Here is a 13,479-nt window from a genome sequence, read left to right as displayed (position 1 = left end):
TAACACCTTAAACACATGTGCTTTTTCAATATTAAAAAGGAAACAAACACAGTATTTATTCCCCACAGGTTTCTCCACATTGCAGTTGCCCAGGGGCGCCGAGCAGTTTCCTATGTGTTGGCAAGAAAGATGGTAGCCCTACACATGTTGGATATTAAAGAACACAATGGCCAGGTGAGGCTCTCAGCGTAACTGGCTCCCACTGCACGACTCCAAGACTTAATGCAAAACACCTTTGAATGCCTGTTAATATTAACTTCAAAGGTTAACATGGCGGCTAATTTATAACGGTGGCCTTAGAAGTACATTGGGCAAGCTGCACTCTGAAATGGTTGTAGCTTATTGGGAATATTTCATTATACTTCGGTGATTGCTATTTTCTGGTAGGATTTTGGTGAACATCTTGTTTTTCATTCTTATAGAGTGCCCTGCAGGTGGCTGTGGCTGCAAACCAGCACCTCATTGTACAGGACTTGGTTAGCCTTGGGGCGCAAGTGAATACAACAGATTGCTGGGGTAGGACGCCTTTGCATGTGTGTGCTGAAAAGGGGCATGCACAAGTCCTTCAGGTAAGCGACCAGAGCTGAATCTTCCAACTATCTCCCTTTCTCCTGACATGTAGCAGTAAAGATCCAAAAAAGTAAAGATCCAAAAAACAGTAAAGATCCAAAACAGTAAAGATCCAAAAAAGAATATGCCTTTCCTTTGGTGCCTCAAGTACTTGTGGGTTATACTAATACTAATGCTTTGGAATCTTGTAAATGACTGCTAAGGAGCTAGTATTCCATTACATGTCATGACCTGTGGAACATGCCACTCCCCAACTAACATGGCAGCTATGTTCTCACCACATCCTGTTCTCCCCACAATACTAGGAGTGTAGCTGAACACAGAAAGGTAGTTTTTACCCCTAGAAGTGACTGTGTGTCACTTTACCATACTACGTGGATCCTGTAGCACAGTTCTGTCCACACCCCAAAAGTAAGGAAATTGAGCAAAGAAAGAGCATTAAAGAAATTTAATTGGAGGTAGCTGTCTGAATGCTAAGAAAGCTGCAGAATGCTAAGAAAGACTTAGACTTCACTATAACTAATTCCGTTTACAAAAAGACTGAATATTTTTTAAAAATCTGTGAGCCTTAGATCTAATATTCTGCATGACTGGAACACCATCTCAGTAGATTTACTGAGTGAATAATATTGGTTAAAATAATCTAAATAATCTAGAATAATATGTGGAGGTTTCAGTTACCGTTGTGCACAGTTGTACAGGATTAACGTATGCTCTCATTTTGCACTTACAGGCAATTGAGAAAGGAGCCATTGTAAGCAACCAATATGTAGATTGGGAGGCAACAAATTATGATGGTGAGTAGCCAAGAGTCCCTTTTCTGTGTTGTGTTAGGCAAAGAATCTAATAAAAACATGCTGAATTTGTTGTTGTTGCTTCTTAGGCTCTTGGATTTCATATGGAATATTTTACAGGAATGTTTTATTATTGACATCCACTTCAAAATAGAAAAATGCAAAGCAGCATTTGGAGCAGGGGAAGGCGATCAGGGCTTCTACTAAATACTTTAAGCTGGTGAAATACTCATTCGTATTACATCATACACTTGATGCTCTCCAGTTCATCGATATACAAATCAGAGCCTGCTCCACTGTGTTGGGAATGCAAGGCAGCTGGACATGATGGTAGCAGGATGACTGCCCCATGTAACTTAAGTCAGAAAGTTGGCATGCCACTGTCGGGAGAGGAATCAAAAATCATAACTACCCATTGAAACCTGTGGATATCTTTTATTCTTTTCTTATTTGGGACAGCGGTATATGGTAAACCTGAACTATATTTTTGTTAAGGGTATCTACACATGGAAAGGCTTTTCAAAAATATGTATACTTAATTTTACATCTTCCAGTTGCCAAGCAACTTTACCTTAGTTCTTTCTCTAAAGCGATGTTGGAAACAGGTTAAAAGTCCTTTAAGGGTTTGCAATGCAAACAAAGAAACAGCAGTTGAAACCTGGCTTACTGGTATTTGGGTTGACTAAAGTTTCTGAGTCAGTCATTGGAGAAGGGAGTCATTCAAAACAGTGTTGTTGTTGTTTTTAAAAATTGCTCACTTGTTGTGTTTCATTATTAGGTTTGACAGCATTGCACTGTGCAGTGGTGGCCCATAACGCGGTGGTACATGACATAGAGAGCCAGCAGTCACCTCACACTCCTGAGGTCCAGGAATTAAGGTTGAAAGGCAAGAGGTTGGCAGACACCATCAAATTTCTCATTGAGATGCGGGCCTCTGTTGAAGCCAGAGTAAGTACGGCAAGAAAATCATGATAACAAGCCCAGATTTGTGTCAGTGAGTTGAGTCACATACTATTTTTTAGCGTCTGTTTCAGTGTTACATTTAACAGTTGATCTGCACCAGCTTCAGACAGTCTTCCTCAGCCTCCAGATGTTTTGGACTATTATCAGCCCTTGTCAGTAGACATGTGTAGGATAGGGGTATACATTCCACTAAATTTAATGGAACTAACATTGAACTGAGGCTGCAATTCTAAGCATACTTGGAAGTAAACCACATTGAAATCACTGGGGCTTATTTCTGAGTAAACATGCTTGAATTGTTTTGCGTCTCATTAATTTAATTGGGATTTCATCATGGGTGACTCTTGCTGGGTTGTGCAAACACTGATAAATCCAGCAGTAGACTGAAAGCTAGATTCTCTTGGGAGTCGAAGCTTGAATTACTTGGTCTTAATTATTCTAGAGTCATTGTGTCCCAATAGATGCCACTGTTAGACTTGGAGAAGAGGAAATAAAGGTTCCAAACTTCAAAGCCCACCCCAGCCTTGAATCGTTAGGTGCCCCTGTTATCCCCTAGATTCATCTTCTGTCTGTAAAATGGAAATAATAGTGGCGACCTCTGAAGTTGTAGGGACAAATAAAAGAAACTATGTAGAGCAGTTTATGTTTTCATGCAATTTATTATTATTTTTTGCATTTTGTAAGTGGTTCAGTGCTTATTGTGCAAAATTAATTGGGCTTCTCCCCATCCCCTTGGACAGGATCGTAAAAGTGGCCGTTCTGCCCTTCACTTAGCAGCGGAAGAAGCAAATGTGGAACTCCTTCGTTTGTTTTTGGAGCTGCCTACTTGCCTTTCCTTTATCAATGCCAAGGTATGTTACTGTTGAGCCAGCACTAGAGATTAGCATAAAGCACTATGTCTAATTCAGCAAAAGGAACAAAGCATCCTGCATATACATTTTTTTAAAGAATAATGGTGTTTCTTTCATACCTCATCCAGGCGTATAATGGTAATACCGCACTCCATGTAGCTGCCAGCTTGCAGCATCGGGTGAGTCAGCTGGATGCAGTTCGCTTGTTGATGCGGAAGGGAGCTGATCCCAGTGCCAGGAACTTGGAAAATGAGCAGCCGGTTCACCTAGTACCTGATGGCCCTGTAGGAGTTGAGGTAAGAGATGCAACTAGCTGGAGCTCTTTTGAAGTGTAGTGGGTGGTAATCAAGATGGACAGCTCTGTCAGTTTTGGCATCTTTCAGTTTCTCTTTTTCCCCCCAGTCTTAAGTTCAGTCTTCACATTTCCATATCTGTTTGCATTACAAAAATAAAAATCTGCATCAAAGCTCATCACCAATTTAGTGCAAATTTCTCCTAATATGAACATTTGTGCAATGAATTTTTCCTGGTTTATATATATATATATGTGTGTGTGTGTGTGTGTGTGTGTGTGTGTGTGTATATATATATAATATATCACCAATATATCACCAATGCATGCATTTTATTAATTTCAAAGGATAACTGTGTTTCAATTTGCACACTGCAGATTAGGTGGGTTCACATTAAAATCCAGACTGAGCTGAATTCCTCCCTTATTCCTAGATAGTATGTTCATACTTTATTTTTAAGAAGAGACTCTTGCTTTGAGAGTTGTTGAGCAACTAAAAATAAAAATATGTGTGGTATCAACATAATTATGCACATAGAATCATAGAATTGTGCAGTTGGAAGGGAGTATGAGGCTCATCTAGTCCAACCCCCTGTAGTGCAGGAATCTTTTGTCCAGTGCGGGGCTCGAACCCGTGACTTAGATTAAGAGTCTCATGCTCTACTGACTGAGCTATTCCAGTCTGTAAAGCTACGGATGTAAACATCAGTCTTTTGAGCTTGGGTTGATTATTTACCTTAATAATCCTTTACCTGAATAATCCTTGATGCCCTGTACATTTCTTAGAAACTGCGTCATGAGCAGGTCGGTAAACGGCTAAACTATCACAATCCTGCTGACTTGACTGACTGTACAGCTGTGGTGATGAAATCTGGCTTTTATACTATCAGAATTTATCTGGAAACCTAGTTGGATAGATAGCTTTGTTCATTTCAGTTGATGTGTAACTGTCAGCCTGGTACAGTCATACCTTGGGGTGAATACGCTTCAGCTTAAATATTTTCGGGTAGCGCTCCGCGGCGACCTGGAAGTAACAGAGTGCGTTACTTCCGGGTTTTGCTGCTCGCACATGTGCAGACGCTAAAAATGATGTCATGTGCAGAAGCGACGAGACGCGCAGTCGTGTCTTACGTTCGCTTCAGGATGTGAACAGGGCTCTGGAACGGATCCCGTTCGCATCCAGAGGTACCACTGTACTAGGCATGTTTTCCTTGGAAGTTAAGTCTCCTCACGTTCAATGAGAGTTAGGTGTTAGTAGATGTATTTGGAACTGTAATGTATTTTTTCATAATGTCAGAATCGGTGAACGTCGCTAACCCGTTGCTTCTCTTTCATTCTCCAGATAAGACGGGTCTTGAAAGGAAAAACGACTCAGCAGAGATCACCAGTCTATTAAGCTCCATGAGTGAACGATGACCTACGCTCGCTGTCAGTTAGGCAGCCGATGTTACTGTAAATAGACCATTTGTCCAGTGGAGGCAAATGTTAGTTGTTTCTATGAAACAAAAATATCTTGTTTACTATTATATAGTGGGTTAATGGCAACACTTCTGAACCAGATGGGAATGTTTCATACCCAGGTAGTTTGGATCAGTCTGAGCTGGTCCATTTAACTGACTTCACAACAGTAGTGTAACAAATATCAGGCAAGAATAATTGTTACTTTTCAAAAAGAAACTTAAACACTCTAGAGCTGTTGTTCATTACATGAAACATAAGCTTTTTAAGAATACTAACATAACATTTTGCAAGTAAACATTTATATCATACGTGTTTTATTTTATGCAGTACCATGTATAGGATGCTTTGTGATTTTCGAATTGTAATAGTTTGTTGCAGTTTGATACAGGACAAAACAATTTTTTAACTTTTAAATTTGAGAATTCTGTGTAGAATTCAGTAAAGTTTTTATAAGCATTTAATGGCTTTTATAGGTATGTTTTTGTTGAGGGAGTTGATACCTGTGTAGTCACCTTGCAGACTAATTTATGAAGGGAACATTTATCATCTCCAGTTTTCCAGCAACAGTTTATGAAAACTAAAAAAGAAAAAGAAAACATTTTGGACTGTTTTCCCCCCACACATTTTTAAGTTATTCTCTTTACATTTAATTGGAATAACATTTGGTTTTCACACCATTCTATATTTTCCACTTCTTATTTCAGAGTTATTTCAGAGTTTCTAACTTAATAAGAAGCATTCATAGAGAGGCTAAAGTTGGTTCTTCATCTATGCATTTCAGATAAGGGATTAAGCATGTTCTTGAGTATATTAGGAACTGGATTTGCAAATGACACCAAATTAGTTTGAATAAAGAGCTCCAAATAGGCAAGAAAATGACAAATGAGATTCAGTGTAATTGTCAAGTGATTTACACTTGGGCATAAAGATCCCATTTCACATATACCCTGATGGGATCTAAATTTGCTGACCTCAGAGTAAATTGTAAAGGAAGTCTTGGCATTGTGATGGATAGCTCAATAAAAATGACCCATCAGCCTTTGCAGACACCATGTCCAGTGGTCAGGGATGATGGGAGGTGGAAACTTCATCTTCAGAATGTCAGTTGCCTGGAAAGAAACAGGGGTGTGGGTATCATTGCTTCATGCCCTGCATATGACTTTCCCAGAGGTATATGTCTGACGATGGTTAGAAATAGGGTGCTGGACTACATGAACCCTTGGGAAGATCCATCAGGGTTTGTCTTATGTTCATATGCTGAATTTATCTCTCTGTTTTTGAATTGAGAAAAGTATTTCTCAGGGCTTTGCAGAAATTTAATTCTATTGTATTGTTTTTACCTCATAGGTATCGTAGACAGTCAAGTATTAATGTTTTAAGAATGGTAGTAACTGTTTTTGTTGTTGTTGAAAATTTTCAAATTAGTACTTCAGATAATGTAGATAAAACATATTAAATACATTTATATAGTTATTTGCTTATACAATTATGCAGCATGCTTTTACGTCTACTCCCTCTGTACATTTACTGTTTCCTGAGTGACTATTCTGCATTGCATATCTTTTCCATAGTTATTCTGATCATATTGTTTGACCAAGTATGTCTTGTAGACAAATAATTGGAGCAATGTTATCTCCAAAGCAGAGCTTATTCTTATAATATCTGATACACATTTTGGAATAAAGTTGTTTAATCAATAGCATTGGCGTCTCATGATTTGGCTGACTGTTTTGCTGATATCCAGGCCTTCTTAAGGGTACAAGTTCAATAATCTGGGCTTTTTGACATAACATTGAACAAATACCGGTAACTTTTCCTTTTCCAAGTGATAACAAAGGTTGTCTATAATCTGGTAGATGAACAGAGCATTTAGGAATTGTTACAGAACAGCACCTTGAGAGTTCCTCCACCTTCCCCTTCTTAAATTCCAAAGTTGTAGTCCTTGAGGATGTATCTTGAAAATATGTAGTCAATGCTTCACAAAATCTTAAAAACCCACGGTTGCCAAGCATGATTCCTGCTGGCTAGTTGGCAGAGTTATTGTATATATGCAGACATTTGTCTCTTTGCATGATTAACAGGATGAATTATGCAAAATCAGTAAGTACATATACATTTGTTCAGTTTGAACGTATTTCAATCATATCAATTTACAACAGCTTTGCACTGTTTCAATAACTAGAGAAGCTCCTTTAGTGCCATTTAACTGGCAGTGCGACAACTGTTTTATACTATTGCACAGGTCCATTGTTTTGATCTCAGGCTGGAGACTTTGGTCCCTCTTCCACCAAAGAGGCACCTTCCTATCAATCAGCTACTCTTACAATACAGCATTTTTCTCATTATACACAGGAAGTTATCTTTAAGCATCGTCAGATCCAATTCCTCACCCTGAAAAAATATTTACCACACCAATACCGGAATATGTATCCAGCTGACCTTTCTGGGAAAATGAAGAAAATGCTACAATGTCCCTTTGTTCCATTGTCTAAGGATAAAATAGGATTTAAAAGTTTCCCTAATGTCTAACATAAAGATACTTTCCTATAATAAAAACCTCTTACCCTATTATTTGTGGCAACAGAGCACAAAACATTTCATCTGGAAAGCAACTGTTTAAATATTTACACTCTTATTATGCCTCCCTTTAATCTTTATTTCTGTAGGCTTAATTCACTTCTGACCTATGTCCCAGTTAAACTAAAATACTTGAACAAAAGAACCTAAGAAGAGCCTTCTGGATCATGCTAATGGTCCATCTTGTTTAGTGTTCTATTTTCACAATGGCCAACCAGATGTCCGTTGGAAACCTGCAAGCAGTTTTCCTTGCAGAACTACAATTCCCAGCATTCTTAACAAACTAGAGTTCCCAGGATTCCATGCCTGGGGGCCCTGGGATAAGAGCTTTAAATGTATGATGTGGATGCGAAAGCACAATTTGAATAGTTTTTCACAGCAGAGCCTTGTTAGAGATGTCTATCTACCTCTTCCATACCTTGTTCATAATATTATTCTGGTAAATTAATTGTTTCAGATTCTGATGTCTTCAGGTGTGGCAGAGCAGGCTGAGCCCTATAAGGAAACAGCAGCTTTTGATCTTATTTATTAGATTTCTTGCCTATCCTCTGGGTGGGTAAGAAATGTAATAAATAATAATATGACAATTTCCCAAATTATAAGCATCAGGACATGGCCTGAAGAAAAATTGTGCAGATGGATGTCAGTGACCAAATGGCAGACCACCTGCAAATTCCACAGGCACTGCTGTGTATTCCATTGTGTAGTAATAGATGTGAACAAATATATATATATATATATATATATATATATATATATATATATATGCAGGTTTTGGTGTCCTCGGGTGTCTTCCCGTGTAAAAGTTGGGGTGTCTAGGCGACGTTTCGACGAGGTCTCACTCGTCATCTTCAGGCTGGTGCTTTCGGCTTCTTGTTACTGGAACAGAGCGGGATCTCAATGTTTGAGTTCCTATAAATACTGTAGAGGGGGTGTGGTGTCTAGCCTCCAATGTTCTGGGCAGAGAGGAAGTTCCCAGGCTAGTGTGCCTTTTCTTCTACAGTATTTATATATATATATATTTATATATATATATATGCTTTCGTAGATTTTCACGGGTACAGGAATGCAGGTTTTGGTGTCCTCGGGTGTCTTCCCGTGTAAAAGTTGGGGTGTCTAGGCGAAACGTCGCCTAGACACCCCAACTTTTACACGGGAAGACACCCGAGGACACCAAAACCTGCATATATATATATATATATATATATATATATATATATATATATGTCTTTTGCAAAATAAAGCATTTCTCCCTTTTTCCTTTTTATTTTTTTGCACACACAGTTCCATTTAATGTATAAAATCCGTATCTGCAATCCCGTGCCCTCTTTCCTCACTTTCACATACATAAATTGAACTAACATTCCAGGGAAGATTGCCGAATTATAAATGTAAAGAAAAAAACCTTGTATAGAGAAACAGTAGGCTCCTCCCCCCCATGTCTTTTACACTGAATTAAGTCTTTTCTCAAATTCAAACCTTAACAACCTTGCAGTTGGATCCATTCCGCAGTTTGTGATCTCATCTTTTCTAGCACATGCCTGTACATTAGTCCAAATTAAGCTCTAATTAACAGGAGTACCTCTGCTTCTTAGTGGCGGCATAGGACGGTTACCAGTAGGCGAAGTGCTTTTGCACTCAGCGCCTCCCTGCCTCCCACATTTCATGCTGGAGCAAGAACCAGGTATCAAGATGAACTGTGAGTGAAACCCGTTCCCCCGTGTCCAGAGGAGGGGGGGGGGAGAGACTAGCAAGGATAATGACCCTCAATCATCCTTTTTTTTCCTTCGCCAACAATCTGCTATCGTGGGAGCTGCCTCCATTAAGGCAGACCGGAACCGGAAAGCCAAAGGCAGGCCCATTTTAATCAGTGGTAGAAAATACTGTCAGGATTGAATTCTCCAAACTGAAAATCGTAGTGTTTTGGAGGACCAGAAGGTAGGGTGAATTATGGGCCAGGAACAGACTCCAGGTGAACTCCAGCAGAGGCAGAACTATTATGTGTTCCTAAGCTCATGGCAGGAGAAAAAACATGGGTGGACCCAGTGCTTGTCTTCCCTCATAGAGGGCAAAAGAGCTCCACAGAGACATGGCAATTCTCACAGGTATTCCCACCACCAACACCACAGAATTTCCACATCACCTGCCTTGCCCAACAAAGCTTGTGTGGGACAAGCATGGAGGAAGCACCTTTCTGCACACACACCATATCCGCGCCATACATATAAAGCACACTTATATGAGTTTGAACAGTCAAGGCTTCCCCCAAAGAATCATGGGAACAATAGTTAAGGGTGCTTACAATTCTTAGGACACCCCTATCCCCCTCATAGTGGGACGCGGGTGGCGCTGTGGGTAAAACCTCAGTGCCTAGGACTTGCCGATCGCATGATCGGCAGTTTGAATCCCCGCGGCGGGGTGAGCTCCCGTCTTTCGGTCCCAGCTCCTGCCCACCTAGCAGTTCGAAAGCACTCTTAAGTGCAAGTAGATAAATAGGTACTGCTGTATAGCGGGAAGGTAAACGGCGTTTCTGTGTGCTGCACTGGTGCTGGCTCGCCAAAGCAGCTTTGTCACGTTGGCCATGTGACCCGGAAGTGTCTTTGGACAGCGCTGGCCCCCGGCCTCTTAAGTGAGATGGGCGCGCAACCCCAGAGTCTGCCATGACTGGCCCGTACGGGCAGGGGTACCTTTACCTTTATCCGCCTCACAGAGCTATGAGTCTCAGAATTCCCTGGAAAGAGGGATTGGTTGTTAAGCTCATTTCAGTGCTTTTTTTCTAAAAAAAATGTTTAGGGGCACTCTCATTTTTCTACTCATATTGAAATTCTGCCCTTAATGAGGCCAAACCTAAATTCATATAATATTTAGGGGGATGAGTACCCCTGTCGTCCAGCCCACCAAAAAAGGACTGGTTAAGCTACTCTGAGAACTGTAGCTGTATGTGGGGAATAGGGGTCACCTAACAACTCTCAACAAGCTACAGTCCCCAAGATTCTTTGAGGGAAGCAATGAATGTTTAAAGTGGTACAAGAGTGCTTTAACTGTATGGTGTAAATGTGGCCTCTGCCCCCAATGCATCAGCACGTGAAATGGCACACTGAGGCAAAATTTGGGAACATGTAAGTGTGCACTTTGAGTTAAGATACTGCTGGCACAAGTTAAAATTCTGGCAACCAGTCCTACATTCTGTCTCATACTCAAAGCATTCTGGGAACTGACTGAAAAGTCAGAAAATTAACAGTTCTTTTCTGGTAATTGGCATATCTAGAGGGACTAGAAATAAGCAGACTTTATGGTTTTAGTTCTAGGGTGCTAATGTAATAGGAAGCTTAGAAAGGAAGTATTAAGGATGACATTTCCTTCTAACAACGAGTGAGAATATGTTTAATAAAATTGTAAGTTAATTTTATTTGTCTTACAATTATTATTTTAAACACTTCAACATTGATTGGCTAAAATGGAAATGATTGATCATAATTCCTTTTAATAGGCTGATAGCTCTAAAATTCACATGATTGTTTTGATTTTGAATCATGAAATCACTTTTGCACTATAATTTCACAATCTGGGAATATTACTTCAAGTCCTTCCCATATTTTTACATCTCACATGGAAAAGATTAATGTGAGAGCCACAGGCTTTAATTGGAAGTTCAATCACCCCTAAAGCTTAAACGAAAGTTTTAGGAGTGATATCCAAATGGTAGTCATATTCGTGGTAAACCCACCTGACCTCAGGGACTTAAGTAACTTATCTACTGATTTCAAAACATCCACTTGGATACCACCCTAGTTTGAGTCTATTCAATTTGCGAGAGCCAATGTATTTGGTAAAGCATAAAGGAAAATACATTTATGTATATGCCAAGGGTACTTTGAGTGTACCCTTAATAATCTACTCTAATGGGAAATCAATTCTCATTAGAAATCAATTCCTATGTCTAAAACACCACAGGGAAATAATTAATGTCCATTGCTAAAGATCCATGAACATGTAAAATTGATGGCATCTGTTTTGGTTGATTCAATGTTCTTGTTGATGTCATATTTCATTTAAAGGGCCCCCAGGCTCTTTGCTAGTTATGGCCTAGTTTACTGCCAGCAAATTACCTCTCCCCTTCTTGTCATCCTTAATTATAGCCACTTACAGCTCTTTAATTAACTGGCAGTTTTCCTAGTGCTTGCCACCCCAGTCAATTTCTTCTCCCACTCTTCTCTTTAGATTTGTCAATTCCTCTGTTGGAATTATCTTCTCTCGTGATTATTCTCTATATGGCCCATCAGAGTATGGTACAGCTGATCTTACCCAAGTCTTTGTAGTTAGCATCTATAACACTCAATAAATCTCTGTGTTACACCCTATCACTTAATAAGGTTACTCTGAAGTCCCATTGATTTTCCATTGATTTCAGTGTCTTAACTTTCAAATAAGCAAGTATGCTAAGGATTGCAGCTAAAGAACATGGCACATGAGCTATGATCAAACGAAGTGATAGCTTAATTAACTTAGAAAGCAAGAGGAACCAACACCCACTGATGCTATTGCTTCAGCGGTACCTAAAAGGCAAAACCTAAATGCAGTTGGATTAGTTTATGGCTCCTCCAGATGACCTATTTATTGAGTGTTCAACCTGATTTGTTTGCACGCAACTTACATGGAGGTTATATTATATACAATATTTGTTGAGCATTTGTTCTGATTAGTTTGTGGGGAGGTTAACATTCATCCTAATTTGCTTGTGGGGTGTTTCGATGTATTCCCTTTAATCATTTGTTTATTCATTCCGCACTTCACAATACAGTTCCCCATTACTTTCCTAACTGCAAAAAGTCAAGTTTCTTTTTAAAAGTGTTGAGAGTTGCAACAGGCATGGCTCAGTTCAGGGCCCATGTGGATTGTAGACAAGGGTCTTGGAGTTATGCTCCATTGATCGTCAGTGTCTGGATCCTCAGGAGAAACAATATCTTCTACAACTTGTACTCTTGCAGAATGTCTCCTCCCTTTGATTCTAATCTCCACATCATATTTCAGTGCTTGTCCAGCTGTTTAGAAGATGAAGCCTTTTTGTCAGGAATGGGAACCTATGACATTCCAAATGTTGTTGGGTTACATCTCTCATCATCACTGACCACTGGCCATGTGGGTGGGGCTGATGGGAGTGGACTCCAGCAACATCTGGCATGCCACAAGTTACCCATTTTTGCTGCTTTATGATGTCGAATGCTCATGGTTTTGTTGCACACACCACAATTTAAATCTTCCCTCAAAATAGCACGTCTCCGACTTTTACATAAGCTCTGTTATTTGAAGAAGACCAACATTAACTACGTCACAGTTGGCTAATTTGCTGCCTTCCAGCGGTTTTTGGAATCCAGCTCCTACCAGTCCCAGCCAGCATGACAGATGGTCAATAACGATGGGACTTGAAGTCCAGCAGCACGTTGAGGAGCAGAGGTTCACCAGCCCAGGTCTACATATTCAACAAGAAATACACAAAGTAGAATTCAAAGTATCCCTGTGATTGAACTTGTCAAAATCAAGAGACTTGGCATGAATTACATATTTACATATTTAGCCATCACCTAAGCCTATGGACTTTTACAATCTCTTCAAAGCCTTCTCTGAAGACCATTTGGAAATCTTTGGCAAGGTGATACAGTAATGGCACTCATATTAACACTGATTTATTCAGTATGGCTTAAAAGTTGTCTTTTGTAACAGCTACCCATGTAGTAGTACATCTTTAAATGAGTGAAAGAAAACAGACCATTTCCGACATAACCGTTGAAACTTATTTATTTGCAGGAGTAGATAACGGCTACAAATGTTGCCCTGAATGACAAACATCACACAATCTCTTTGAATGTGTGGTGGCCTCATTTCAGTTTTCTAAACAGTTGACATCATCTTTGGCGAAGAGCTCAAAGGCTGACTATGAACAAAACCGTTTCCTCTTAAGATGCTTCCTCAA

The 13,479-nt window shown here is 39.7% G+C and overlaps 1 protein-coding gene across 2 annotated transcripts in view; it reads left to right on the top strand.

Moving 5' to 3' along the window:
• Nucleotides 1-6,633, top strand: part of NFKBIZ (NFKB inhibitor zeta) — a 36,479-nt gene extending 29,846 nt beyond the window's left edge. For both annotated transcript variants that reach the window (XM_083736674.1, XM_083736673.1), the window contains exons 6-12: nucleotides 69-174; nucleotides 423-569; nucleotides 1,304-1,367; nucleotides 2,143-2,312; nucleotides 3,068-3,178; nucleotides 3,307-3,474; nucleotides 4,813-6,633. In XM_083736674.1, coding sequence (XP_083592800.1) covers nucleotides 69-174; nucleotides 423-569; nucleotides 1,304-1,367; nucleotides 2,143-2,312; nucleotides 3,068-3,178; nucleotides 3,307-3,474; nucleotides 4,813-4,866 — 820 coding nt within the window. In that variant the 3' untranslated portion in view covers nucleotides 4,867-6,633. The remainder of the gene's footprint in view (nucleotides 1-68; nucleotides 175-422; nucleotides 570-1,303; nucleotides 1,368-2,142; nucleotides 2,313-3,067; nucleotides 3,179-3,306; nucleotides 3,475-4,812) is intronic.
• The last annotated feature ends 6,846 nt before the right edge of the window (nucleotides 6,634-13,479 follow it).

Source organism: Podarcis gaigeae, assembly GCF_964106915.1.
Source record: "Podarcis gaigeae genome assembly, chromosome: 4".
NCBI classification, from domain to species: Eukaryota; Metazoa; Chordata; class Lepidosauria; order Squamata; family Lacertidae; genus Podarcis; species Podarcis gaigeae.
Note: the sequence above shows the minus strand (reverse complement) of the source record. Positions and strands in the feature narration are given on the sequence as shown.